General features: G+C 42.2%; 1 protein-coding gene across 4 annotated transcripts; it reads right to left on the bottom strand.

Annotated features, from left to right (window-relative positions):
• Positions 1 to 217: 217 nt before the first annotated feature.
• On the bottom strand, positions 218 to 27,503 carry LOC110990440 (uncharacterized). 4 transcript variants are annotated; one of them, XM_087137245.1, is made up of 23 exons: positions 26,882 to 27,503; positions 24,808 to 25,033; positions 23,969 to 24,030; positions 23,420 to 23,542; positions 22,216 to 22,347; positions 20,010 to 20,114; positions 18,807 to 18,926; positions 18,133 to 18,252; positions 17,050 to 17,166; positions 16,198 to 16,317; positions 15,740 to 15,862; positions 14,292 to 14,411; positions 13,955 to 14,071; positions 13,553 to 13,666; positions 13,017 to 13,136; positions 12,575 to 12,703; positions 11,967 to 12,086; positions 11,294 to 11,560; positions 6,216 to 6,458; positions 5,265 to 5,453; positions 4,663 to 5,118; positions 3,955 to 4,110; positions 218 to 3,155 (listed from the first exon to the last, which is right to left on the bottom strand). In XM_087137245.1, the coding sequence occupies exons 1-23, from the start codon at positions 27,102 to 27,104 to the stop codon at positions 2,572 to 2,574; spliced, it is 4,086 nt and encodes a 1,361-aa protein (XP_086993371.1). In that variant the 5' UTR covers positions 27,105 to 27,503; the 3' UTR covers positions 218 to 2,571. The 4 variants fall into 4 exon arrangements, with proteins under 4 accessions (XP_086993371.1, XP_086993372.1, XP_086993373.1 ...); XM_087137246.1 differs by having other exon boundaries at positions 11,967 to 12,083; XM_087137247.1 differs by lacking the exon at positions 15,740 to 15,862.

Raw genomic sequence — 27,503 nt, 5'->3', positions numbered from 1 at the left:
AGCAGAAACGAGGATGAAACATTACATGACACGTACCGGTACATAGGTGTACTCATCACCTAGCACACATAAGATTCGGCGGGGATCTTGTTTTTAAATTTACTTTAGTTCTTTTTATTTCCCAATTAATTTAACCTTTTTCCCCTCAGAGCAGGTTTTTTAACCCCTGCCCCCCGATCCGCTCTTCGGACATACAAGAAATTACAAGAGTGCAATGTAATTTCAGAATAATATTTTTATTGGGAAGTATTCACATAATTCGTTATAAATTCAAGTGTTGAATACAATGACATACAGGCTTATAGGCATCGGCAAATATTCTTTAACCAAATTGCCCAACTATAAAATGTATTTACATGTACACTGACACTTTTGCATTGCGCCTTAAAACCTGCAAGTGGTCTACGTAATCGTCTTACTAATCCAATAAACTGATTCTCTAATACACCATATAAAATGCTTGAACTTTAAAACCTGCAACAAACAAATATCATCCTCTCACATTATAAACATGATACCGCAATGATTGAATTAAATAAACATCTGTAAGAACAGATTTACTGTTAAACTGTTAATTAATCGAATGATGTGCAAAGTATAACTTCAGTTTACATAAAATTCACAAAACATGACTTGTGTATGTGATTGCATTGAACCACCTTTACCTGAAAAAATAATAAATCCACGATGTTTCAAGACTGTCCCTTCAAACACACACATCTGTGTTTCATACAAAAAAGACATGCAAACTGGTACAAGAATATCACATTCATGGCAAAAGCTCTGAATGACTGTCACGCCACACCCGTATAAACTGCAAATGGCACCTTTGCATTAATACAGCCAACAGTGGAATCTTGTGCCAGGATTTAAAGCTTATGCAGACTTGAATGCACCTTTTCTCAACTTGAAGTGATACACTGGCCATATATACTACAGAAGAGAACATCACATTTTGGTTTCCATGAAGTCACGTACAGACTGTGCACAGTATTGCAATTAAAAGTCAACACTTCAAATTCACCATGATCACATTCATATATTTTACAAGGTGTGAATATATTTTTCTCCTTGTGCGACAACTCATGAAAAATCTTTTCCCGCTGTTCTGCAACAGACAGCAATACAATTTAAATAAAAATGGTTTCATTGAAATAACAAGCAAAGCAAAGACGATGCCAAGAATTTTTTTGACCTCAGTTCTTCAAAGCACATCTCGGTAACTATTTGTAAAAATTCAGATTATATTATTCAGATTCAAACATTTTCTGAAGAACATCTTACACAGTATACATGTACACTGTATATATGCATACCAAAGTACAAAAATATACAATCGGCTTCATTGCATAAAATGACTACTGTGATATTGCAAATTTTGGGTTTTCAAACATGAACACGACATCCTGATGTAAGTCGACCCTTGTCTTTGCATCTCCGACTGACTTTTCCACTGGCAGACCTCCAGCGCTCTGATTAAAAATGGAGATTCATTGAAGAGACGAACTGTTCCAAAAAACACCAAGTTACAGATTTGGACCATAATGACTACCGCGTACCCAGATAAGCACAAAGCATACGTTGATACATGTAGATCCCTAGATGAAGTTTTATCACCCACAACCTTTGTAGATTTCAACACAGCCACTATTCAGAAAACAAACTTTTCAAAGAACAGCTGCAGACGAACATTAACGTCCAAAAATCACCGATGTAGAATGAGTACCGGCTATGGTATTTTGAGTCTATTTGCCGACAGCGGATCCTCCGTAGTCAGATTGTTGGCAATCACAGAGTACAAAAATGTACTTGCGATCAAAAAAAAAAATGGTTTGTTACCACACTGCGCAGAGGAAATAGGCGGCCGGTTTGCAGTTAGGCCATGTGAAATAAACCCTGGGCTCGTTTGAAATGCGAATTTCACAAACATGACAACGGATGTAAAAAAAAAAAGGAACATTAACTGGCCATAAACATCCTATCATCACACCTAAATTATAGATTTCATTCACTGAGACTACATATATCTTACTGGCCAGCCAATAAGGTCAAACATTATTCAAAGAGAAAGAAAGGACTAAAAAAGGCATACGTCTTGTTGTAAATTATCTTACAAAGTTTGTATCAAATTTTACAAAGACAGATTCAGTTTTTAAACTTTGCAAACTGCTTTAAAATCTGCAAGAGCACCTCTCTCTGCCTCAATACATACGAACGGTGGCTACAAAGATATTCATTGGCAGACTATAACTGCAAACATATTGTTAAACATAAGACGTTTGGTACAGTAAGTGTAACACGAAGTGTGACATCTAGAGAACAGACGATAAGGCTCGATGTTCTTTGTGAAAGGGAGCACTGTGATGCAACTTCTGAAATATCTATCAATGGTTACCCTGTGTCGGTATAATGACCGGTATTTTCCTTGGCTTGGAAATAAGACCTACATCATTTGACGAGACACTTATTTTCCAGCGACACCCATTCACTGACCTTGTTTGCTGTTAACTTGGCTCCCTTCAGCAACTCTGTTACGCAAGTGATCTGGTGGAAGGCGGAGCTAATTTCGGATCAAACTTGGAACTTGGCCTTGCCACCCACATTTGCAACGTCGCCGTTCTGGTAGGTGTGATCAGCACCTGCGTTGGAATTGTTGGCGTTGAGGTCGGGCCCCGGGGGAGGAGGAGGGGGTGAGGGAGGCCCCCCGTTGACCTGCGGAGGGGCAGGAGCCGCAACTGGAGGGGGCGGCGGTGGCGTGTCGGGCACGGGAGCCGAGCGGGCATTAAGCGTGGCATAGTAGTCGCTGTACTGGGACAGGCTGGGGATGCGCACCAGGTGGTCAGTGCTGCCCGTGTCCAGCACGTCATCGTCCACCACGTTCTGGTAGGTGGTGTCACTGGAGAGTGACACCCCACCGTGGAACTGCATCTCGGGCTCGTCCGTTTCGTCGTAGGCCTTGTTGAGGTGAGTGAAGTTGGATAGGGACCCGTTCTTGTCCTGTTGCGAATTGTTCGAGCGGTGGCGGGAGGACCTGACGACACACACGCAGGCAAGGATGACCAGTAAGAGGACGATGAGACCACCTGCTCCAGCCACGATGCCGATCAAGGTCGGCGTCCAGGGGCCAACCACGGGCTCTTTGCCTGTCTTTACACCTGTGATTCAAAACATCCAATATATGGCACAGGTACATGATGCAATTGTTATCTTTCAAAGGTGGCACAGGGACAGTGCGAATTTTTTTTTTAAAACAAGGTTCACCTACCGGTAACTTTTCAGAGAGTACAAAATACCAACAGAGCATTAGAAATGACTTCAGACTTACATTTAAAAGTCTCAGCCATCACCCCTGAATAGCCGGACATTAAATGGACGACTTTCCCGTTGTTGTGTGCAGAGTTGGCGTATTTTACCATATTTGGTGAGGGGGACCGCTGAGACCGGGGGACAGCTGAGACCGCCAGACCAAATCCAGCATTGAGGAAAGTGGCAAGCCACTTCAAACATGCAACGCTTACCAACACTAAAGGTGCATGTGTGTTTAGAACCCCATTCCACACATTAAGTCTTCATGGATTATAATTACGTTACAGAGTCAAACTTTCTTGGACAGGTTATAACGTGAACATAACATTTTTTTCTTGACTTGTAGAGAGTAAAACAAAAAGATAGACACATTTTCCAGACAACTCCAAATGGCATACACTGTAGTGTATGTAGACTAACACATTGGGGACAGTGGCTTTGACATGAGTGCTTGGGAAACATTGGAACACTTATCTCAGTGTCTGACATCCATCAATCTGAACAAACTGAACACTGTTCAGTTTGTTTTAGAGTAAAGGTCCAAACGATACCAGACTTTCTACAAAGATTCTACGAGCCCATTTTGAAAAGCATTGCACGCTGGACTTTGTAACAACTGTCTGTGAGAGGTGATGCTGTCGGACTTACAGTGTTCAGCGCTGAAGGCGCCGGTTTGCTGCGTTTCACTGCCCTCGGGACAAGGGGTGCAGCTCTCCTGCTCAGGTTTGTTCTGGTAGGTATTGGATGGGCAGGAGCTGCAGGTGTTGCTGGCGGTATTGTGGAAGGTACCAGGCGGACAGGACACTGGAGAAAAGAATATTTCAAATGCCTTACTTGTCAATATTGAGAAATTTCCCGCTTTAAAACATTGTTCCAATCGGGCGTCTCCATGCAATTGGGCCTCACTATGCGTTGATGCAAAGCTTTCTCTTCAGTAAGAAACAAAGATACATTTAAAGGGATGCATCTATCCCACCCCTTCCAAATTAGCAAATAACCCCCCCCACTAAAAAAAAAAAAGCCTTTAAAATTTCTTCAGTGGTTCTCGTGCATAATCTCAGCATGGATGTACAGTGCAGGTGCATGGTGACTGGGCAACACACGTTAAGTGAATGATGCAATCTGTTTCGACGGGCTGCAGTTTTGACTTAAAGACTTCTGGAATCTAAGATTTTCGGCAGCCATTGAGCATGTTTCGAACCCTTGGCCACGCGGCTTGTGTTTCAAGCACATATATCAGGGCGCATCCTCAAAACCCCCCAAAAAACCCAACTGGATTTATCTTTGGGAAGTAAGGAACTTTCAGCAGAATGAGCACAACTCAGTTGACATTTTATTTGTTTCCAGACTACTTACAGCATCCACTCGATTTAATAATCTGGCCGGGTTTGCAATTCCAGCGGGCATCAGACTCCCCATATGCAGTGGGCTCGTTGGTGAAAGTTGTGCCGTCCACTTCGACAGTCAGGGAGCCAGTCACGGCCGCCGCCTGCACGATGTCCACGGTCTGGTCAAGCCTGGCCAGGACGTCTGTGTTGGTGTCCCCCTCCGAGGCTAGGCTCGTGAGCTCCACCTCGGCGTCCAAGTCGGTATTGGCCCTCCTACGGCGGCTGCTGCTGCCGCCGTTGCCGCAGGCTGCCACGATGCCACATGACATGGAAGAGTCATTTGGATCGCAGACACCTTGTGCTTGCAGTGAGCTGGTCAGGCTGTCTACAACAGAGCTCATAAAGTCCACCGCATCGCACAAAGTGGACTCAATGCTGAAGCGAATGGACACCACTTTGCTGATACCATTTCCAGGTTTGAATGCTGTAAACAAGACAAATCAAAGGCCACACATAACCGCACATTCCTAGCAAGCTGCATGCCACTGTTTATATCAAAATCAACCAAGATAGTTGGACAGGCACTTTAAAAGACAAGAGCACACTCAAACTTTGACGAGATGTACTCACGGACACATATGTCTGTGTTTGGCCTGGGCTCCCAGTACGCAGGATTCTCATATCTGCACGTGTATTGCTCGATGCCCACGGCATTGCCAAAGCCTTCGTTGCAGCTGACGGCACAGGTCCGACGCTCTCCGTCAACAACACATTCCGACGCTCCGTTGTCTGGGCTGGTGGATGCCGTGCAGTCAGAATCTACACAGAAAATTTCATTCCGACAAACAATTACATGTCTATTTTTGTTCAAAATGACCCTCCACCCTTCAAGTCGGCAGGAGACAAACTGATGTTTACATCTCTTTAATAAACCGTTAACACTGTCCCTCACTTGCTCAAAATCCTGTCAGCTGATTTAGGGAGGCTTTAGCAGGACAATACGAGCATTGTTAATAGTTTCCTGTTTCCCTCAAAACAACACCTGAGGTCAATTGAAATCTTTTACTCCAGACGTACAAAATGACGGCCAGATGACTTTGGAACTACTGGGAGTGACACCCCCCAACCCCGGGACATTACCTTAAAGATGTTGCAGTGCATTGTTTTACCTGTGTTTTGCATTTAGGAGTTGTTTCAGTGATGTCTTGCGATCATTTTGACACCAGTTTTGTGAAAAGCAAACACACCATTGCTTCGAAAACTTAGGCCAAACTGTCAACTTTTCCAGCTGATGTGCTCAATGAACACTGGGCCGACAGTGTGTGTAAAGCTGTGGACTTCAAGTGGCCCATACAACAAAACCCTATGATAGATTGAATTTGAACTTCACAGATGTACTTATAACGAGTGTCTTTTATCACACGCATGTCCAGTATCAAACGGCTGAGTTCCCCTACCCTCCTATGAGCTGTGAGATGGTCCACAAAACTCGGCACCTTTAAGGGTAAAACTGCCTCATGACACCTTTGTTCCTGCTGTCCCAACATTCAGTTCGTAAAAGCCAGGCACGAGCACACTCACCCTTCTTATGTACGACGACCTTGAAGCTGCACTCCCCCTGGTTGTCAAAGGTGTCCAGCGCTTTGGCCAAGACCGTGTTGGCACCGACGGCAAACTGGGAGCCGTTGGCCGGGGAATACTGCAGAGGCTCGGTTATTCCAAGGTTGTCCGTCGCTGTGGCTGTAGGGAAGACGACGGTGACGGAATCTTCGGTTGTGATAGCCGAGACTTCGCCTGGACATTCAACTGAGGGACTCTCGTTATCTGTTATAAGAAGTTTGTAATCTCATGTTTTAGGTTTGTGAGGTTCGTGTTCCTGGTAAGGATACATGCATGTGTACATGTACAATACAGTCATTTGCAAAAGTTTAGGACCACACATACAAAATGCATTAACCTGAAGAAAAACCAAACTTAAACCAATGATCATGGCAACTTACGTGTGTTTATTTTCAATGTGTAACCTCAGCATCTTGGTTAATAATACACAGCTATTTGACTACATTGCCATGCTTTGTAATGTTAACTGTCTCATATTTAGTGTGCCCTCTATTTCTGATTGCTTAAACTGGCTTTTTTTTGCCCATGCTGCCTTGCAGACAAAATGTCATACAAGACCTGCCTTTGCAAAAAATTTCATTCAAATGGGTATATAGCACTACACTGATGTTATGCACCACTGTAAAATCATGTAATCTTTCAATGAGACAATGTAATGAAAGCCCAGTTACAGAAATACCTATCAAAATTGCAGGTGGTCTTTTGCAAATGATCGTGAGTGGGCTCACAAAATCTGAACATTCCTCAGACCATTTTGCCTCCCTGAAGAGTAAACTGACCCGATGCTGCCATTTCAAGTACAAATGGCTAAACACATTTACCAACTCTGCCCTCACGGGTACGGTAATTCCCATTTACTCCTATGGTAAGTCAGAGAGGCAAGCAAGGGTGAAGCGACGTGCTTAAGATCACATCACGTAACCACCTGCTAGAATTTGAACTCCCGACGGTTTGATTGGAAGCTGCATTAATTACGGGGCCATGTGTCCCCTAGCAACAGTAACTAGAATAAACATAACAAAACGAATTTCACTCTATTTTAGTTCACAGACTCTGGAAGAAGGAGTCAAGAAATTGTTCTGAAAAGTCTGTCGCGGCAGCAAATTTGTAAATTCCTTTACGATTCTACACATTACGAATTTCTCCCATTTAAACGAATCCGAGTTAGACCTCTCTAACTCGGAAAGAACACATCCATTCTGAAATGACAGCTTTCCCCAGTGGACAATTTTTATTGCCCCCTTGTGGTGATAAACCAGTGGTCCTATGCTTTTGACCTCTGCCAAAGGTACCAGTCCTTGGTACAAAGTGAATGACAGATTTATGTCATCCTTTGCTGGTTGTGGTCATTCATTGCTGGATTGATCGCTGGCTTGATGCTCAGTCAGTGCGTAGTGATATGAAAATCAAAAAATAAGAATTTAGAGTTCATTGTTTGGTGCACGTATAAAAAAGCAATTTGTAACAAAGTAATCATTTGCAGTCAGAAAATCAACGAGATAATTGTGTCATCAGTTAAAATGAAATATTTTGAGGCCTTTTTTCCTTTCATGACGTAGTCTCCAAGAGTAAATTGACTGCCATATAAGGGCCAGGTTAAGGTGATTTCCTCATCTTCTTCATCCATCATTTTACTGCCTTGGTGCAGTTCTCAAAATGTTCAGTTTCTAAAGAAGGCAATACAGGAAAATTCTCAGTTGGAAGTCGCGTCCAGGCATTCGATGAGTTGGGAAGATGGTGTGCAGCTAAAGTAGTCAAAGATGAAGAATGGTCATACCTAGCGAGTTTTATTGGATATACTGGGCATGATATCTGGGTGGATGAACATTCCGTAAGACATCCAGTACCTCCCTATGAAGAGTATCATCAGAGACGTAAGTAACATGCTCATCTTCCATTTTAACATTCAGTTGCTGGTCTACCGGTATATCCGAAAGCAATATGATTTAAAAATTAATATGTATTTCCAAAAGATACCGGTACTAGTACAAAGAATTAATGAATAAATAACAAATTTGTTATTTCCTTGTAAATGCACTGTACATGTTTCTGAAAAAAACCCACTTAGGAAGGATTAGTAAATCGGAATATTTGCGGTAGGCAAGTTTTCTGTGGTACATGTAAAAAATTGTTACCTGTTGATGTAATGAAATGCCATAAAACCCTAGAAAGATATTTGAAAAGTCGTCCCGTCTTCATAAATCACAGACTTCTACCTTTGAATATTTTACAGTTTCACATGGGTGAGCATTACAGCCAACAAATATCATATATCTTTGTTACAGAAAACCGCAGGCAAGCCACAAAAAAAATCACTGTCACAAAAGTGTAAAAGGAAGCAGTATAGTTTTTGAGAGCAAGGGGACCAGGTTGAAACAAGTGATGGACACAATGGCACTATTCTAACAGTGGATCCCTTCAAAAGGACCTTTGTCCTGCAAGATGGAACTGCAGTAAACCTTGAAAACATTTCCTTTTTCAGGTAAAGATTACTCAGATAAATGTTTTAGGGTTTCCTACATACATCTTGGTCATGCATTTTTTAAGCTTCTCATTCCTAAAAAATCCTGGAAAAGTCATGAAATGTAGTTTTCTGTGGAAACCCAGTTTTCACAACCAGGAGAGCAATTTGATAACAAGGTGACTCTAGTGTTTGATTTAATTTAACTATTTGGATATGTTTTCTGTTATCTTTATATTAGTTAATGAAATCTGTTTGGACTCTATACACAGAAGTAATCTGCAAATGCATTTTTAATACATTTAAAAACTCAGAATGCAATTTGTTGTTGATTTTTGTCATGACTCCTAAATATTGACTATTTTGTTGATGTTTATATTGTGTTTTGGGATTTCCTTTAACAGAAAGTACTGATTCCAATGAACAACCAATGAAAAAGAGGAAAACGAAAAAGCAACATAAAAAAGTATTATGAGATTAATGTAGAGAAAATATAAGTCTTAAAGTGCTGTTGACTGTACAGTATATTGAAAGAAACGTGCATTCATCTACATGTATTTGCTAATAAGTCATATAAATATGGTTTTACTTTAAGAGTGAAGAAACAAATGGTTCCCCAGTCGTCCTGCCACTATCCCATGATGAACCACCCACAATAAGGGCCAGGCAATGTAAAGTACCATATCCTTGTCAACGAACAAGCAGTAATCAATTCAAAGAAAATGCCAGATATTGTAAGAGAGGCCATACACCAGAGATATCCAGTTATGGAATAGAACTTACTAAACTTAACAAACTATTCGGGAAAAATTAATCAGCAACCAACATATTGTGACAAACACTTCAGTAAAAAAAATCCCGTATGACAAGCCTCAGTAAAAAAACAGAGAAGGATAAAAGGTAAATCAGGACAATCTGTTAAAATGCTCAATATTATGCATTATGTGTGACAGTGATTGTCATCCGAACTACCTCAGATTGGTTATGGTTATATAACTTGTTTGTTCTAGTATTAATTAAGATAATTCAGGTGTGTTGTTTGTGTATTGTGCTTCAATTTTGTATAGCCACGTTCTTTTTTTTGTCAGTTTTTGTTAGTTAAAGGTGCTATATAAAACTGGTTATTATTATGTTCTCGTGTTTCTTGATTAATTATACTGATGTGCTACAGAAACTGTTTCTGTGACAAAATTTTTAATAGTTCACCAATTTATATACATCTTACAAAGACAACACACTTTTTTCTTAAACTGGTATTACTATATTAGTTTAAAGTGTTCGGAGTCTTTTGTCAGTTCTACATGCCTAAACAGTGGCGTAACTACAGGGGGGCACAGGGGTGCACGTCCCCCCCCCCCAACAGAGGCCCGTGCTCCGGGTGCAACCCCCCCCCTTTGAAGTTTTGAAATAAATAATATACCTAGTTCAATTATTTTCAGTGCCCCCTGAAAAAAATTGTGCACCCCCAGGTGCCCCCTCAGCTGTGGCACCCTAGTTACGCCACTGTAACTAAATGAAGTTCATTATTCCCTAGTTGTAATTTATTTCCAATTTGGTAAAACTATCAAATAGGACTCACATTTGCTGTATGGTTTTGCATCCTCAATTAAGTGTGTTTATATCACATCTCTGATTTTGTAAATATTAGTGAAGCTATACTACCCACTTTTATTCTTTCAAAATAAAAAAAATTAGTTGAATTTGAGTAAAATACTTGTTTATTTTGTGGTTTTATGGAGTCGAATCAACATTGGTGTGTTATTCGAAAAATGCAGCATCAAAAATCTATACCAACATTAAAGAATTGTTGAGACCATTTGAAATATACAAGGGCAAATGAACACCATCCCACTCCATCCCCACAAACACCTTGAATAAAATAGACAATTGAAAGTGTAAATACAAAGGAAAGTAACATGTTCATACCTTGTAGAAACCTATAAACTTGTACATAATAGACCTATATTTTTCAGAACCCAGCAAAAAGTACTTGGGACAATGTATGTAGCATCCCTACTCGAGATGGGATCCCAGAACACACAGGCAGTACTTCTACAAAGTGTATTTGCATTGTGCATGTACAACGTACGTGTATTTACACAAGTGTTGTGTACACATGTACTGGTAAACTCTTTTACTTTGTACATGTAAATGTAGGCCACTTTTTCCCCCTTATTATAATTTTCTGTGACCAGTTTGTGTAAAATACTCCCAGAGGAGCCATTCACTGCAGCTAGAACTTATCTGGCCCATGGTTGACCTGTGGTTCTGTGGCACAGTCATTGGTGGGGCAATGCCAAGTCAATAGACTGACCACCTGTACAGGCAAGTCTGGATTGGTTAGATGTTGAGTGATTGGATAGATACCTATATCCCCAAGGAGACATGCTGTCATTAATCTTTTCTTCGAAAAGGATGTGGAGATTTGAAAGATTTTTAAATGGGAGAAATTCGTAATGCGTACAAACGTTCCAGAATTCCCAGTGCTATCTTGCATGGTGTTCTCAACGGTTTCACAAGAATTGCATCTTGTTCAGGCACTGCTTTATGGGCAATCTCTTGGGCAAAAATAGCTTACCGAAGATTCGCAGCAAGAACGAACACGTGCTGTTTCTGCCTTCACCGTCCACAGCCAGTACTGTGATGGCCTTGCCCGGCCGGTATTCCTCGGTGAAAGTGATTGTGCTCGGGAACTGGAGACCGTCAGTCACCGTCAACGAAAGGGGTCGGTTAAGCTGGTCCACGGCGGTGATCCTCAGGTCAATGAAGGCCATATTGGAGCCTTGGTTCAGTGGGAAGGACGGGTTGACCCCGCTGGGACAGCCGGTGAAGGTTGGCGCGAGATCTGTGGAGGAATCAAGCTCGAGTGTCAAGTGATTCTGTGTAAAGTCTTTTATGCCCGAGGGATGTCTGCACCCAATTCTGAGGCCCTGCACCTTTGGAAACCTGAATCAACTGTGTTTGGCGTGAAGATGAGACCGGATGTAAGGCAACCATGTGCCTGTTAGACTTGACCTGATTCTAGCTACACAGAGAAGCCAAAGCATGTTCACCAGTTAGTATGCCGTGTGTGAAATGCCTGCAAGTTTTCCGTCTGATAATCTCTCCACTGGCTTGGTTGCAAAGGACTGGCTGACACACTTTTTTGAGGGAGGAGAGTTTTTCCCACTTGGTAGCTTGAAGCAGATTCAGATAGCAAGGAATCTGATTACTCAGGAAAAAAAGAAAAAAGAAGGAATGCATTTACGTACTTATCGGCGTCTCGCAGCGCATTCCGGAGAAGTCATCTCCACAGACGCATACAGGTCCAGCTTGCACGCTATTGATGCATTCGCCGCCATTCAAACACTGGATTGTGTCACAGCCAGCTGCTATTAACAGTGCAAAGACATGGTATATTTAGGCTGATTCTCTTAGGCACAAGTATTGAGTGCAAGGACTGGAGGCATTTGGGGGGGGGATGGGGCCGTAAAATGCAAGTTCCTCTGCATTCTTCAAGGCTACTATATATGGTTTCACACCATACTAAATTGAAAGTGTGCTCAATTTTGTAATTTTGGGCATTAAAACTAAAAATTAAAGGAAGCCAATAAAGGTTTATTATTGATTAATTTCATTAACTATGATGAACAATTTAAAATTTGTGATTGGTTATATCTAAATATTTTAAGTGATCGAGGCATGGAACCCAATACACATGTAGGCTGGTACTGCCCCATCTGACAGATTACACTGAATAAGATGACTTCAGGGAACATAATCCAAAATGGCTTCCTTATAAAGGAGGTCTTCAAGCTAGACTCCTGATAGCTATGGGGGGGGGGGCAAAGTTTTGGAAGCATGGACAGGGAAAACTTACTTCCATTGTAAACGGAACAATTCTCCCCCTGGTAATCTGCCTCACAAATGCACCTGCTGCTCCTAGTTGCGTCTAGGACAATTCTGCACTCGCCGTTCAAGCAGGGATTTCGTTCCGGGGTGCATGGATCTGGAATGGTAGAGAGGCAGTATTATAGATACGCTTGGGTGCATACTGCTAGCTGGTTTGTTCTTATCACAAAACTTCAAAACCCCCTAAAATTTTACGGGGTTCTGGATACTACAGCGGAGTCCACCAGTAATAACAAATTCATGTAAGCTTCATCACAAACGTGAACACGCATGAACATCGCATATAAAGTCCTGAAGTCCATACATGTGTCTTCCATTTGACTAGCACAGGTCGATCAAGGTTGTTGTCTGCTAACTTGCTGAATACACTAACCTAAAAGGTCAAACTGTCCGTAAGTACAGTGCTTTACCTGTGTAAATTTCGCAGTCGGTACCCGAGTAGACCGCCAGACAATCACATCTGCGGTTGCCGCCCCCGGTAGGCACACACGTCCCCCCATTTCGGCAGGAATTCACGTTGCAGGATATATCTACCAGTATAGTTCAGGAAGATATCAGTAGAAACATAAAACTGACTCTATCATGCTGTAACTGATTGCCAATAATACATGTATCCATTAATAATATGATGTATTTTAGCGCAGTGCTTTTGTAAACTCCCAGCTCAGCGGAACCAAATGATATAAAATAATCAGTATAAATAGATCAAATTATAGGTCCGTCAGGGTGCACAATTAGAAAATAAAATCACTGAGTCTCTGACAGGGGTGAAAATATACACACCTCTCCGGAAGTAACCTGTGCACTCTATAAACCATATGAAATCCTTTTGGGAGCTGTTTAAGTGTGTAAGGTCAAAGAGGAAACCCTATTCACTACCGCGTTTTCGACTGAATGGGCACAAAAAATCCAAAGTGGATAGTCTGTGCCTCTTTTAAGGGCTTACCAATTTCACAGAAAGTTCCAACAAGGCCGTTGGGGCACGTGCACTCTGTGAAACCCTGTCCAATATACCTGCAGGTGGACCCCTCACTGCACCGATTGTTGAGTTCGCAATTGTCTGTGTGAGACAAGCAGAAAAATAGACATGTAACAAGGAACCTTACACCATCAGGGGCCCCTCATGAATGAGACTTGTAAAAATGTAGAGGGAAAGAAAGCCGAATGACACCAGACTATGTACAGTTCTCCAACTAATTTGGTAATGGAATGCACATAGAGTTAAAAAAAAGATACAGGCCGACCCTAGGTAAAGCTGCATGCCTGAGCTATGGTGCAGAAAAAAATAAGGCCATGTAAGTGTCTCAATGACAATTCTGAATGGAGAGTCATTTTGTCTAGCACTCACTTGCATACTGGCAGAAATCTCCGTCGTATGAGGGCGCACACTGACAAGTGTAGGCCAGCTGGTCTTCGCGGGGCACGCAGGTACCTCCGTTTGCACAGGTTACCCCAGAGCAAGCACCTTTAAAAAAAACATAAACAAATATCTGACAGTCAAACAATACAGTCGTCAATAATGGACTTGAATTTTCAAATAATAAACTGGTTGATTCATGTGTCACACATCCATCTCGAATTGAGAGTGAATAGCTCTTCATTTTTAGGAACTAATACAACACAGAAGCACTTGCGCTCATGGCCTATTGGCTAGGACTAGCTGATTGCAAATTGGGAAAACCGACCTCGGTTCTGACAGTTGAGGCCGAAAAACTCCACAGGGCACATGCAGACGTAGGGTTCATCTCCCGTCCCCAGTTGACATGTTGCCCCATTGAGACACGGGGCGGATACACACGGATCAGCTGAGCAGAGGAAATAGACCAAAGGAAAAGAAATTAGGTCATCTACCAACGATATATTATGTCTTAACAGCTTCATGCCAAGTCACGGAGGGATATCTGGTGTCGTAACAAGAGGTGTTTTTCAACCTTAACCCCCTAAGCCCTTTTGGCCAGGATGCATCGTCAGTCCTTTGAAATCCTCAAAGTGCCTCCATGGGAAACTCAGAGACGTCCTCAATCCTTCAAAATGCTCCAGGACATGTACTTCTTCAATATGTTTGGTGGATGGGTGACCACTGCCTCAATTCTTCAAAATTCTCCGGCAATTCCTGTCATTATGTTGAGGCAGTGTGAATGGAATCCTAGAGCGGTATGGATGATTTTACTCATGGCTTGAATTTACGAGTGCTTGGGGTTATAAGCATAAACAACTCAGGTCTAACCCAAGACCGTGACACATTGCATATTCTTCATTATCAGCAAAAAAATTTGCCGTTCAGCTTTCAAGGCTTCAAAATCTTCCAAGCCACCTGTGTGACACCTACTGAATATGCATCCCCTTGCTTCAGGTATATTCCCCTGGAGTTTGTGAACACACAGAGGCTTGTGTGGAGCCCTATGGGACCCTTGGGTCACGGCCAGGCATAGCTCCAAGACAATGTTGCACAGTTTCCAAAAAAAGGGACGATGCAAACTTTTCCACAAATCTTGAGCAAATGCCTAACATGTGTCAGCATGTGTAAAGTCCTACAGTCTTTAGAACTGTGGCAGTGGTATCTTGGTTTTAAAAGTTGTCATTTTTGGCTAAAAATTTATTAATATCGTGCCTATATGTGTCAATAAGTGCACCTTGGGATAATTTTATAAACTGACAAGTTGAGATGTGGTTGTTCTGAATAAAATTGGAACCGAAAATGCACATACATGTATATGTGTACAGATTTCGCCAAGTCTAGTTTGTGGAAAGAATTGGCCCATGTAAGTTGGTGTTACTTCCACGCTACTTTTGGATGGATAATCTTAGACCAACACAACAAAATATACATGTAGACTGCTGGCTGAAATTAGGTTCATTATTGTAAAACCAGTGGTAAAAACAGTACAAGTACAAATGGACATTAGTCAAAGGTCTTGGCATGCAATTTCAGAATAACAATCTGAAGGAAAGCAACGACTTCCAAAAAGACCCCAGAAAGCGGCTATTTTGACACTGCAGTTATACTCACGCATACTCATTAAGAAAGAAACGTGGGGTTATGACAAAAACATCTTCAGAGAAACAAGCATCTCAAGGAACACCACACTGTAGGTTTAGAGAAGGCTACCCGTAAAGATCATTGACCACTTACTAAGCACTTCGCAGTTTTGACCAGAGTAGCCGCTGACACACGAGCAGAAGTACGTAAATCCGTTGCCATTGAAGCAGGTTCCTCCATTCATGCAAGGCGTGATTGGCAGCATGCATGGATGAACTGAGTATGGAGGGAGGGAAATCAAAGCCAGAAGCCCTGCATTACCTTTGAAGCACAGGAACTTTAAACATAGAACTGTTCTGTGCGGTAGCAGGCATGCAATGGTTGTACAAACATCTGTATTTACCAACGTTTCGCCACTCTGCATTTAAAAAGTGCATTTAAAAGTTTTACAAAAAGTCCACCAAATTAAACGGGGACAAAAAAGTATTAAGTCACTTATTTCACATGTAATGCAAGAGAGTTGGCAATCCCTCAGCCTCGCTGGGCATTTTCATTCTTTTGAAGGAACTCTCGGATAGTCATGGCTGAACAAGATCTGATTCTGGGCCCACCTCTTGTTTGGCAGGTTGTTCCGGTGTAGTTGGACGGGCACTGGCAGAAGGTCCTCCCCTCGGCATCCCGGAAGCATTTGCCACCATTCAGACATGGACTGGACAGACAAGGATTGGTGGCTGCATGGATGCAACAAAATCAAGAGGATGAATCGCTCTCTCTCCACTCGCGTTGCATTCGTGGAACAAAACGTCCTTGCTTGTTTATAAGTACAGTAGAACCTCCCTCATGAGGGCGCTGTTTAAACGTCATTCTGCGTACGAGGACATTTTAAAGCCTAGTCCTTTCTTCTTCCTTGTCACTCTTGTCAACACAATTAAAAGGTTTCTGTTCTAACAAGGTAATATTCGAAGTCTGAAGGACCTCTTGTTAATGAGGTTCCACTGTATCTTTATTGTCAACCTTCCCACAGTGATGTACTCTATAGGCTGGGTAAGATCTACTGGGCATATAGAATTAAATGACCAAATGAAAAATAGAGAAAGCCAACATTAGGAGAGGATGAAAGACCTTCCGTAGACCAATGAAGGAATTTTGTTGGGTACTTAATGGGTTTTAAATTATAAATTCAAGCAGTTCCTGACTGGTTGGAAGACGTGGCAGAGTGCCTTGCCTGAGGACACAAAAAACCTCCAAACAAATTGAACCCACACCGCCTAGATCTCTCTTCATTTCTGCACAAGCACAGCTCCCCGCGATGCAAAATTTTCAGGTAACAACCGAGCCCAGTGCCAAAGTCTTAATTAGCTTAATGCTAAGATTTGGTTTTGGATTATGATGACAAACAGTTCAGAACATGTGGATTCAGTTCTTGTCATTCCCCAACTACACTATTCACATCAATGTCTTACTTGTTTCACACTGGTCCCCCTCAAAGCCATTAATGCAGGAGCAGGTGAAGTCGACGGTATCACCAACTTGTGTGCAGGTTCCACCGTTGGCACACGGGTTAGCTCGACACGGGTCAGCTGGACAAAATAAAGACCGTAAATGAAAAAAAATAGTAAACAGTAGTAACACGAACTTGTCTCATCCTTGCCCTTCAAACTATGCAGGTTCATGTACACCTTCATGCATGCAATTGCTGCCCATGCATTACGCTTGCAGCTGACAGAGAGAGTAGTAGAAAACGTATATTCCAGCTTCTGTAAGCTTTTTTCAGGGAGGCATATAGGAGATCAAAATTCCGACAACTGGGGTGACAGACACCAGAGGCGTTTTGATGGTAGCACTGTTTCACAAAAATATTATAGCAATGCAATTACAAATACTTCTGCGCCGAACAAAAACTCAGGTGAGTGTGCACGACAGTTGAGCAAGCAAACATTTTCTCAATTATGATCTGACCTACACTGTACATTTGTACATGTACAGTGTAGTCAGCCCTTTCAAGTTTGGCTTGGGGGTCGAGTGCCTTAAGACGCCCCTGTGATAACCAGGAATATGAGCATATAAACTGATTACCGGCTCATCTACGAAGTTTCTCACTTTTGTCCCTTTGGAGTGACGTTGGGAAATGGTATATTAACCCACATTAACCTGATCATCCACATTGCGCCAGGGCACCGTGTACATTTACGATGCCTCAGAATGACAGGAGTTGTACGTTGTAGGATTTGGAGAGACTGAAGCAGCGAATGCTCATCCTTCCAGAAAGCATATGGAAGAAGTAATGGAGGATTTAAGATTCTAATTCCCTCCATCTTCCAAACTCTGGCTGGTTTTGGAGGGCTTTGGCAGACAGAGGACACCAAGTGCAAGTACATTCAAGATATAACGGAGGGATTTTGATCAGAGGATGAGTGCATTTTTTGGGAGGTGGTGCCACCAGAGGATTTTGTAAGATTGAGGATGTGTCCTTGCAAAACGAGCCAAGGGGGTTGGTTGGGATCATTAAAGCTTGCTCATTCTGATCTGGTCGGGACCATGCTTACCGGTTTCGCAGCGACTCCCTGTGTGGTAGATACCGCACTGGCAGTGATACATCATGCTCCCGGCCGGACTACTGTCAAAACAGGTTCCGTTGTTGAGGCAGGAATCCGCTGTGCAGGTCACTGTACACAGATCAACAAAAAGATGTTAACATGAACAACTTGGGTCAATGACTGGCTGATGCAAAATTCCAGTAACGAGCTGAAAACAAGACAGGGTATAGGTTTACACACAATTGTGTAAATATACCCACTGTGCTGACATCTCAAAAATTGAGGGGCTTGTCAAGTTGGACAGATTTTATTTGACCAATGACCGTTGAAAACCGTTAAAGCTTAGACCTGTCTAAATCAAGCATGCATACACTGGATACAAGCCCTACATGTGTATAATTAAGGGGTTCACAGTTCTCTGCATTTCAACCTCTGCACACGCATTCATTTCCACATGTAACTATTCCATGCAGGTTTTATTCCTATTTTGATGTGATCTCTGTGTAGTCTTGAAATTACAAAAATGATGTTTCCTTGGCACTTTCCTTAGAGGTGTACATGTAGGTCTAACTGTATATTCTTTACTTCTTGATTTGACTGTATTGTCTTATATTTCTGTATTGTGGCAAATTAAAAGTAATAAAGTTACCAAAAAAAAGGAAACAAAATGGAAACAAACTTACGGCTTGTTCCGCAGTTGTCCCCCGACCATCCGAATGTGCAGATGCACTCGTAACCTGTTGCCGTGTTAAGGCAAGTGGCGCCATTAAGGCACGGGTTAGTGCTGCAGGAGATGACCGGATCTGCAAAGGGTGTGAAAATTTATTCAAAACGATGTTTTTCAACATGCAATTCAGTTGAACTCGAGGTCTAAAACTTTGAATTTTCAGAGTCTCTGCAAAATGTGCTTTTTTGAAACAACCTTGAAGAAACATTTGTTTTTCAGTTAAAGTTAACTTGTGTACAACTTTTGTTTTGCTATTTTAAAGGTATATTGGTGCCATTTGGTTTTAAAGCCTTGTAAAGTTTCCCACTCACAAGCAAAACTGATGTCGGGAAAACCCTGTTTATGACACACTACTGGGCTTTTGTCTTTGGTGTCCAACATTCACATTTCCTCTCTGTAGTAACGGTGAAACATCGTTTTGTGGGTGCACGGCAATAATGATTTCTAGTCAATCTTAATGTCTTGTCCCTACTGTTTATGATAGCTTCCCACATACATATGTATTGGCACTTGATCTTGCATTAACCATGTGATATATGTGGGTTGCCATATCCTGATATAAGCCGTTATGTAAGACTCCATTCAATTTATCATGAGGCTGCCAGGATCCCCTCTCAGCAGTGGTGTAGCTAAGATTTACTAATGGGGGGCCCAAAGGGGGCACCAGAATCCCACGGGGGGCTCCAGCCTCAGTGGTGTGGTTTTGGGGGGCAAGTTTTGGCAGCCTTTTTCAAGATCCATTCATCCCTTTTTTTTTCAGTGGGGGAGGAGGGCACTGGGACTTTGTGGGGGGCACAACCCCCTCCTGGCTACGCCACTGCCCCTCAGGCCCAAGTAACAGGCCAAGCAACATGGATTCATATGATTCAGTCACTTTTGCACTTTAAGCAGGTGAGGCAAACTCAGCAAACCTCCCCACAACAAACCGCAACTTTGGTGTGAGTTTTTACATGCAAGCGAAATGTGCATATACTTCCCAGGCTGTTAATGTATCGTTTATGACCACAGGAAAAGCAGGGGGGGACGTTTTGCAAAGTACTCATTTTGCTATCCAGATTTACCCAAAATACATGACAAAATAGGTCTGTCAACTTAACTGAATCCACTTTGAAGTTTGCTTTCTGTACAAACTTTAAACACCTGCTAAGTGCTAACTTACTTTCGCAGAGGGGCCCGTGGCGATTGACGGGGCAGTAGCAAGAGAATGTGCCGTTTGACTCCACACAGATCCCACCATTCAGGCAAGGGTTCGGTGAACACGGAGCTGAGGCATGACAGACATGAACAGAACAACAATTCAATGAAAAAAAGTCTTCCATTGTACCGGTATTTTCACACACGCAACAGAAAGATTTGATTGACTAGTTTCATCACAAAAACGTGCTTCAGATGCGAGTACACATGTATGTGCCATCAAGACAAAATCGAGCTCATCCCCGCTTCAATTCTCTAAGTCAATTAAAACAAATTCATCAGCTTAGCTATGAAAATGCAAGAAAACATACAAATTGGGCTTTGCTTTGGGATATTAAAGAGTTCAAAATAAATGTGCATGTCATGCAACGTTCACAGAGACGGACAGGAAGGAACTTTGGCCAATCAAACTTAAAGGCATACTAATGTTCTGACTCGACAGCTTCATCAAGTACATGCAAACTTAACACTTGGCACCACAAGTGGACAGGAAGTATGAACATTGTAGCACAGTTGGCATGCATTATTAACAACACTAAAACTAAATAGGAGCAATAACGCATGCATAAATGTACATCTGCACTTGACACAGATCAGGAACATGTACATGTGTGGAGGTAGGGATACATGCATGAGAATTAGATCTGTACACTTGATTCATTTGTATGTATCCGTCTTTGCTGGCCATGTCCGAAGCAGGCTTCCAGGGCTACAACGCAGTTTCCAATGGGAAGCAAATCAACACATCAGGTAGTCATAGAGAATAGATTTGGTTCTTGTAATTTCCATGTGTACATCATACATGTACATAGACATGTACATGGGTAGTTTGGCATGGATCCAAGGGTACATCCTTGCACAAAGCCGGTACAGGGGAAAGATGGCATCTATGTACTGTACATGTGTGAATTAGCATGTACTACATGAACAATGATACATTTGTTAAATGTGGTAACGTGGTCATCTAGGGTAAACCGTGTTGGTGGTTCTTCTGAACAATTTGCCTGTAATCTGGCGATGCAACATCAGGATGTGTTGATTTCTGCTGCAGTTTGGAACGCTCCCACCGCAGGCCCACGCATGTATGTACATAAACTTTTCTGTACAGCAACTCGTTTCAATCCCAATCCGTGCTCAAAGAGCACTGTCTCAAAGTACCCATTCCGTAACAATCAAATTCCACAAAGCTGAATAAATTGTCTACAATTAACAGCGAATGTAAATCATCACTGCTCCGTCGATCTCCCCGCGTAACCAAATGATAAAGCCACACAAATACAGCAAAGCACCACTCTCATTAATTAGTATTTATTTAATACTGCACAAAGACAGCAATGGCTAATCTATGTAATGAATGTGGAAGCCAGTTGTGTACGGGCAATGGATCCGTTTAACGTGCCTCTTGGTGATAGTTTGTCGAGTAATGACTCGTCTAAGACAGTAAAGTGTTTTGAAAAGTGAGCCTTAATTTTGCGATGTCTGCCAACGACTTCAGTCGTCAAGCACTGGGCAGGGAGGATGAAGCGAAGTATACCACCTGATCTGACCATACACATTGCTATTAATAAACAAGGCTATTACAACACTGAAATACAACATGTACATTTCAACCCTTAGAGGTGATATAGAGGTGTACAGTGTATTATTATACTCTGTAATGCTTTGCAGTTGTCCTCTCAATGTAAAACCTCATTTCAAGGCTACAAATTTGGGCAGGAATTGAACATACAATTGCAAAACTGATCTTTCCCCAAGGAACCAAACTGAGGGGGAAAATGATCAAATAAAAGGATGGAAACAAGCTCCCTCCAGGATCTGATTTACAGACATGCTACCTGTATGTACCGGCCTTGCTCTTGCTTACTCCAAGCCAACCAGCTCAACCAACTTCAATTGGTTTTTCTTTTGTACCCACCCCCTTGGACACAATGAAGCCGAGAGTGTTACGATGTATGCGGCATTTACAATGTAGCATTGCCCTCTGGCATTATATACAGCAGCATTTCACTGTAAAAGCATAATCTATTAACAGCGGCGGGTAGTCCGATCGGACAAGAATACCAACATGCACATGCACTGCGATGACATGAAAGGGTGGCAATGGACACTGCTGACGGTGAGACAAATCGCGTTTCCTTCACCCCCAAGCAGGTGGGGCTTGACGGTCTTACCCGTGACATTTTCGCAATGGTGGCCATCAAAAGGACCAGAGCACAGGCAAACATAGCTTGCAGCTGACACGGCACTTCTGTAACACTCGCCGCCGTTACGGCAGGGGTTCGGATCACAAGGGTTCAAAATGACTGCAAAGAGGAAACTTACATAGGTCGTCGAGGGCAACGACCTGTGTGAGTGTCGGCTCGGACATCTATTTTACTCTGTATCGCAAAACACACACTGAAACCATATACAAACTGCCACACACACTGAAGTTGCTGCCCTTCGCAGAGACTGAACAGGCGCTTTTTATGTTTCAGATACGCATTCCGTCAGCTGTGCTAAGCAACTGGGCCAACCAGTGGAAGAAATGCCAGCACATGAACATGGTCCTACCCCACATACCATACATGCACATAACAGTGGCATTTCCTGGAGAAAGTCCATCTGGGGCTGTACCAATTAGTCAATGGTCCTGATATATTGGGTCTCTGATCAAATACCGAGATATCTATTTTCAATAACGATTATTTGAAGGTGAAAATCATAAATGAAAAGTGAAAAGATGAAATTATTTGGGTGAAATTTTGCATTTTTCAGCAACTCAAAGACAGCTGACAGTACGTGATGCACAATATAAAAAGGTTTTCTGTTTTAAGTTTAGTAAAAATAATAATGTACTGTTTGTTTTTGCTTTATATCTGAATATGTGATTGATTTTTGAGGGATAAAGATTCAAACATTCAATAATTCAAATTGTTTGAGTATGTCCTCCACTGACTCCAAATATTTTCTTTAGGGAAATAAGGAGCAGCCATGGTGATTTTCAAATGACAGCACCTTTTCGTTTGACCACTTTTGTGGTACATAACTTCTGTGAGTACCGAGCAGCAAGAATTTCAAATTTCTCCTTGGGAGTGTACACAAAGAATTTCTCAAGTTCAGGTGGGGCGGGGGGGATCGTTTCCCTTCCAATTCATGTCGTATGCTATTTCATCCAGGTATATTTCATCCACGTGAGCTACTAGTTTTAGAAAGGAAATTTTACAACCATTAACCACACCTTTTATGAAATGCAATCGAGAGACTATGGTTAAAATCACCTACTTGTTCATATGCTCAACATGCATGTCACCTTTTGCTGCTATAAGCACATTTTGCAACAAGCTCGTGCTCATTATCAACCCAAAGTGAAATGTTTGCTGCAATAAGATTTACCTTCACAATGGAGCCCTAGGTTGCTGTTCGTCGGGCAACCGCAGAAGTAGGACCGTTTATCTCCGGTCTTGAAGCAGGTCCCGCCATTCAGACAAGGATTTGGGTCGCACACATTTGGCACCGCTATCAAACAGAGGAAAAAGACGGATCTTGTGAAATAAGTTTGCTTGTGAAGTTCAACTGTGCTGACCATTATAGACCAGTACATGCCCTGAAACCTCCTCACACAGACGTTGGGTTACAATGGCAAGAATGCCCAAGTGCATTCATGTATAGACCAAGTGACACTATCGTCACACTCTAACATGGTTCCTTAATTTGGGAGCAACTGTTCCTGGGCAAGTCATGCCACCCTTTTTGCCGTAGCAGGGTTTCCTCTGCCTATGGCAATGAATGCAGGTAGAACCCAAGGCAGTCATTCATATCGAGTCACTATACCTGAGTAAACTGACCAAGTTTGAACACCAAGCATCTCATCCCGTGACAGGGGTGAATCTATCACAATTCTGGCCCTGTTTAAAAACCTGTCAAAAGTAATATGCTAATTACCTGCAATGACTGACGACTTCAGTTGTGTCCAAAATAGCTCTTCAGTATACACAACTGTGGCTCTGCAAAAAATAAAAGATCAAAAGCTCTTAAGTCTTTACTGAAAATTAGCATGCAGGAAAAAAATCTGGGCAACAGGTTTTTTTCCCCCAAACAAAATTTGTCATAAATAAAAAAAGAACAAGTGTACTAATTTTATTCTCTGGAAATGGGGAATATATCTCAAAAGTACGCAACATGTCTTTTCGATGACAGTTTTTATCTTAAACTGCACATAATCATGTGTTGAGAAAAGACAATCCATTGTCAATTTAACACAAGGGCAACTTTGAATTCTATTGGACTGGAGTAAGGATTGGGAATTGACATTGAGAATAATGTCAGTTTGGGACACTACGAACAGTGACATTTCTGCTGCGATGTTCACTTGATCACTAGGAAAAAGAGAATCTTGTTGGCTGAGAAATGTTTTCATTGCTTTGTACAGGGAATTTAGAGGAAAGGAAAAAACAAGAAAAAACCAAAGTCTGAAGTTCCTTGTTTTAGCCTTGAGTCTTTTAATTTGATTCCCATATGAGCATGATACAGCATGATAATAACAAGATGTAAACGAGTCCCAGGCTCAATGCCTGAGAATTGATAGCCCAGAAGTCAACAATCTCCTTCCACAAAAGGCCAGATCTTCACAATACAACCAAATTTGAAGGGGGGAGCTAAAACTTTGATTTTTTTAAATGTACAACAAAATTTGGTTTTGCTCCTTGAGAGAAGGAGACAGATCCAAGGATCTGTCTATGCCTTGACACATGACATACGTGGACAATGTCGTTCATACTTACACAAATTCAATGTCGCTGATGTCTTGGATAGGGGCCGTCCACTCCACACTGATGCTGGTCGTGGTCTGGAGCCTCGCTGAATGGGTCACAGCGTCACCCGCACTGGAGCATGTGATTGTCTTGAGTCCACTGGAGACAGGGGTGAAGGTTCCAACGGGAGTGCTGGTGTTAACGAGGCGAGCCTGCAAGAGGACGCCCAGGAACTGTACCGATCCCGACACTGTGACTGTAAGATAAACACGGAGTAAAAAAAATGCACAGCAGTAAATTCACAAGATGAGCAGTTGAGCTCGGGAAACACTGCCCTCTAAATTGTGAATGAACGACAACTAAACACCACATGAAGATCTTAAGAAGGGGACTGGAGTTTTTGAGTATAAACTGCGAAACCAGAGTGAGGCACATTTGGCAAGCACATTTCTTCATCAGCGGCAATGCCAAAAAAGGGGGACCTTTTCTCCATGCAGAGAAAAATCTTCACATCAGTCCCCCGAGTCCCCAGTCATGCCTCAACCTGTACGACTGTCCAAGCAGCGAGGTGGATGTTTTAACTACCAGGTCATTTCCCAGTCATATGGGCGTCTTTGGGATACTGATCTTCCAAGATGTTTAACTCTGCAGTCTTTGGTCTCTGGTTAATGGGAGTCTACAGGCTTGTGGTTTATGCCTGGGGTGAGGATTGCATGAAATCTTTGCCAAATTGGCCCAGTGGAAAAAAAGTTCTGACCACATTTTGGTGATAAGTGGAGACTTTCATCCTCCTGGAGTTGCCACTTGGGTTTTAAGGGTAATACAGTCATGCGTTACATTTTTTGCCCCCTACTCAGAAACGTAATCCACAGCTTTCTCTGCTTTCTTTCTCATCACTAATGGCAGCTTTTACCCCATGATCTCAATCAGAGTACACAATAAAAAAAATTACATGTAGTGAACAGACGGGGTTTATTACTGTTTTTCGTCATGCATTTCAGTGAACAAGCTTGTGACTTGCACATTTTTACTTTTCTTATCCACAAAGAATCTGGTCATTACACCAATTGTGTAATTGTTAAAATAAATTACAAAAATGGTATGATACATGTACAAACATTTGGAAAAAGCACAAAAAAATTGTACTTTCCCAAAGCAGCACATTTCTGTCGCTTGATGTCATACAAAAACATTCCAGAACACAAAGCAGCACATGCAGGGACAATTCAAGCAGAAATTCCTATGCTCATTACAGCCCAACAGTGGTGACACGGTTGACTAGTCACACTCAAAAAATTTAACCCCCTGGTTCAGTGACTTGGACTTTTTCAGTTCTGGTGTGAGACTGACTGCGTCACTGCGTAACTGTTTGTCCTGCCTCAAAGTTAGACCACATAAATTTCATTTCTGTGAATTAGCAAGCAATCAATTTTTGAAATGAAAACCAAAGAAAATTAGACAACAAACTGACTCCATTTATTTTAAAACCAGATTAGGAAAGAAATTATATACGGACAGCAGTAACTATCCCCCACAGTGACCAATTAGCCATCAGAAAGCAAAAACATCTCCAGAGAAGTTCAATTTGGGAGGCAAAATACCAAGATTTTTTACTTTTTCAGACAAGTCTAACACGGTTTATGCACAGGGTTTCAAGTGGCATCTGCATATGGAACTCTTTCCTTTATTTAGTTGTGCTAAGACTGAATCCGGGTAACGTCTGCATATGTGAAGCTGGCAGTGACAAATTATTACAAACTTTGGCTGTGTATATTAACTGGCTGGAAAAAAGCGCTATTTCATGATACAATAAAGAAAGGGCCTGCAAAGTTGTTCAACTTCAAGTAATGCAGTGTCAAACATAATTTTAAGAACACATTTGCAATGATGCAATGAATTACAATCAAAGTGGTTAGTTACTTAGTATCAAGAATCGTTCTGCCACCAAAAATTATGAAAATGCGGCACCCATAGTCCAGTTGGTCGCGTACCCCGTATAAGCTAAATCGCACAGTTGCTTCAGTAACGGACGACAGCAACACTAAGTAAAAGCTACATCCTACACTTCATGAACTGGCGTAACATGGGGATTATATATATTTACCAGTGATCGTCTGCTCTGCGACAAAGTCGACAGCATCAGCCGTAACGGTGTAGGGACTTGTTGAGCGGTCTTGGCCCGGGATTTGCACTCCGTTGTTGTTGGTGTGGCCGGGTAGCATCGACACGCAGGCACCGGTGGGAGCACCGGATGGGTAGCACCAAACGCCAGCCAAAATCGAGCTTAAAAATGCCAATAGCACACCCCTCCTCGACAAAACAGCCATGGCGGGTTGGATCTGAACGTCTACTCCACTTTTTGTGTTTTGTTGGTAACTATTACCGGTAGATTCCCGCGCTTTGTTATCCTTGTCTACCAAACGCTGGAGCGTAACTCTACCCGACAGCACGGGCGTAACCAACAGGTGATTTCGATTTTTGGAGGTCGCCTGTTTTAGGTGTGGTCGTTTGGTTTTCCGCAAGTAGAAGCTCCCTTTTTGGAGATGTCACCCAAATAGCCGAGCATCAAAATCTGCAAATATATTCCACTGCGTTCCTGGTCTTGCAAAATCACGAAATTCCTTTTGAAGACGTCGTTAATCGTGGATATTCTCGATAGGTTTCCGGTTCGAAATTACTTTCCGTCGTCCGGCGCGCCGTGTTAAGGAATAACAGGGAGTTCCTGT

Source organism: Acanthaster planci, linkage group LG05, assembly GCF_054643075.1.
Source record: "Acanthaster planci isolate LZ-2023a linkage group LG05, COTS_SCS, whole genome shotgun sequence".
NCBI lineage: Eukaryota > Metazoa > Echinodermata > Asteroidea > Valvatida > Acanthasteridae > Acanthaster > Acanthaster planci.
Note: the sequence above shows the minus strand (reverse complement) of the source record. Positions and strands in the feature narration are given on the sequence as shown.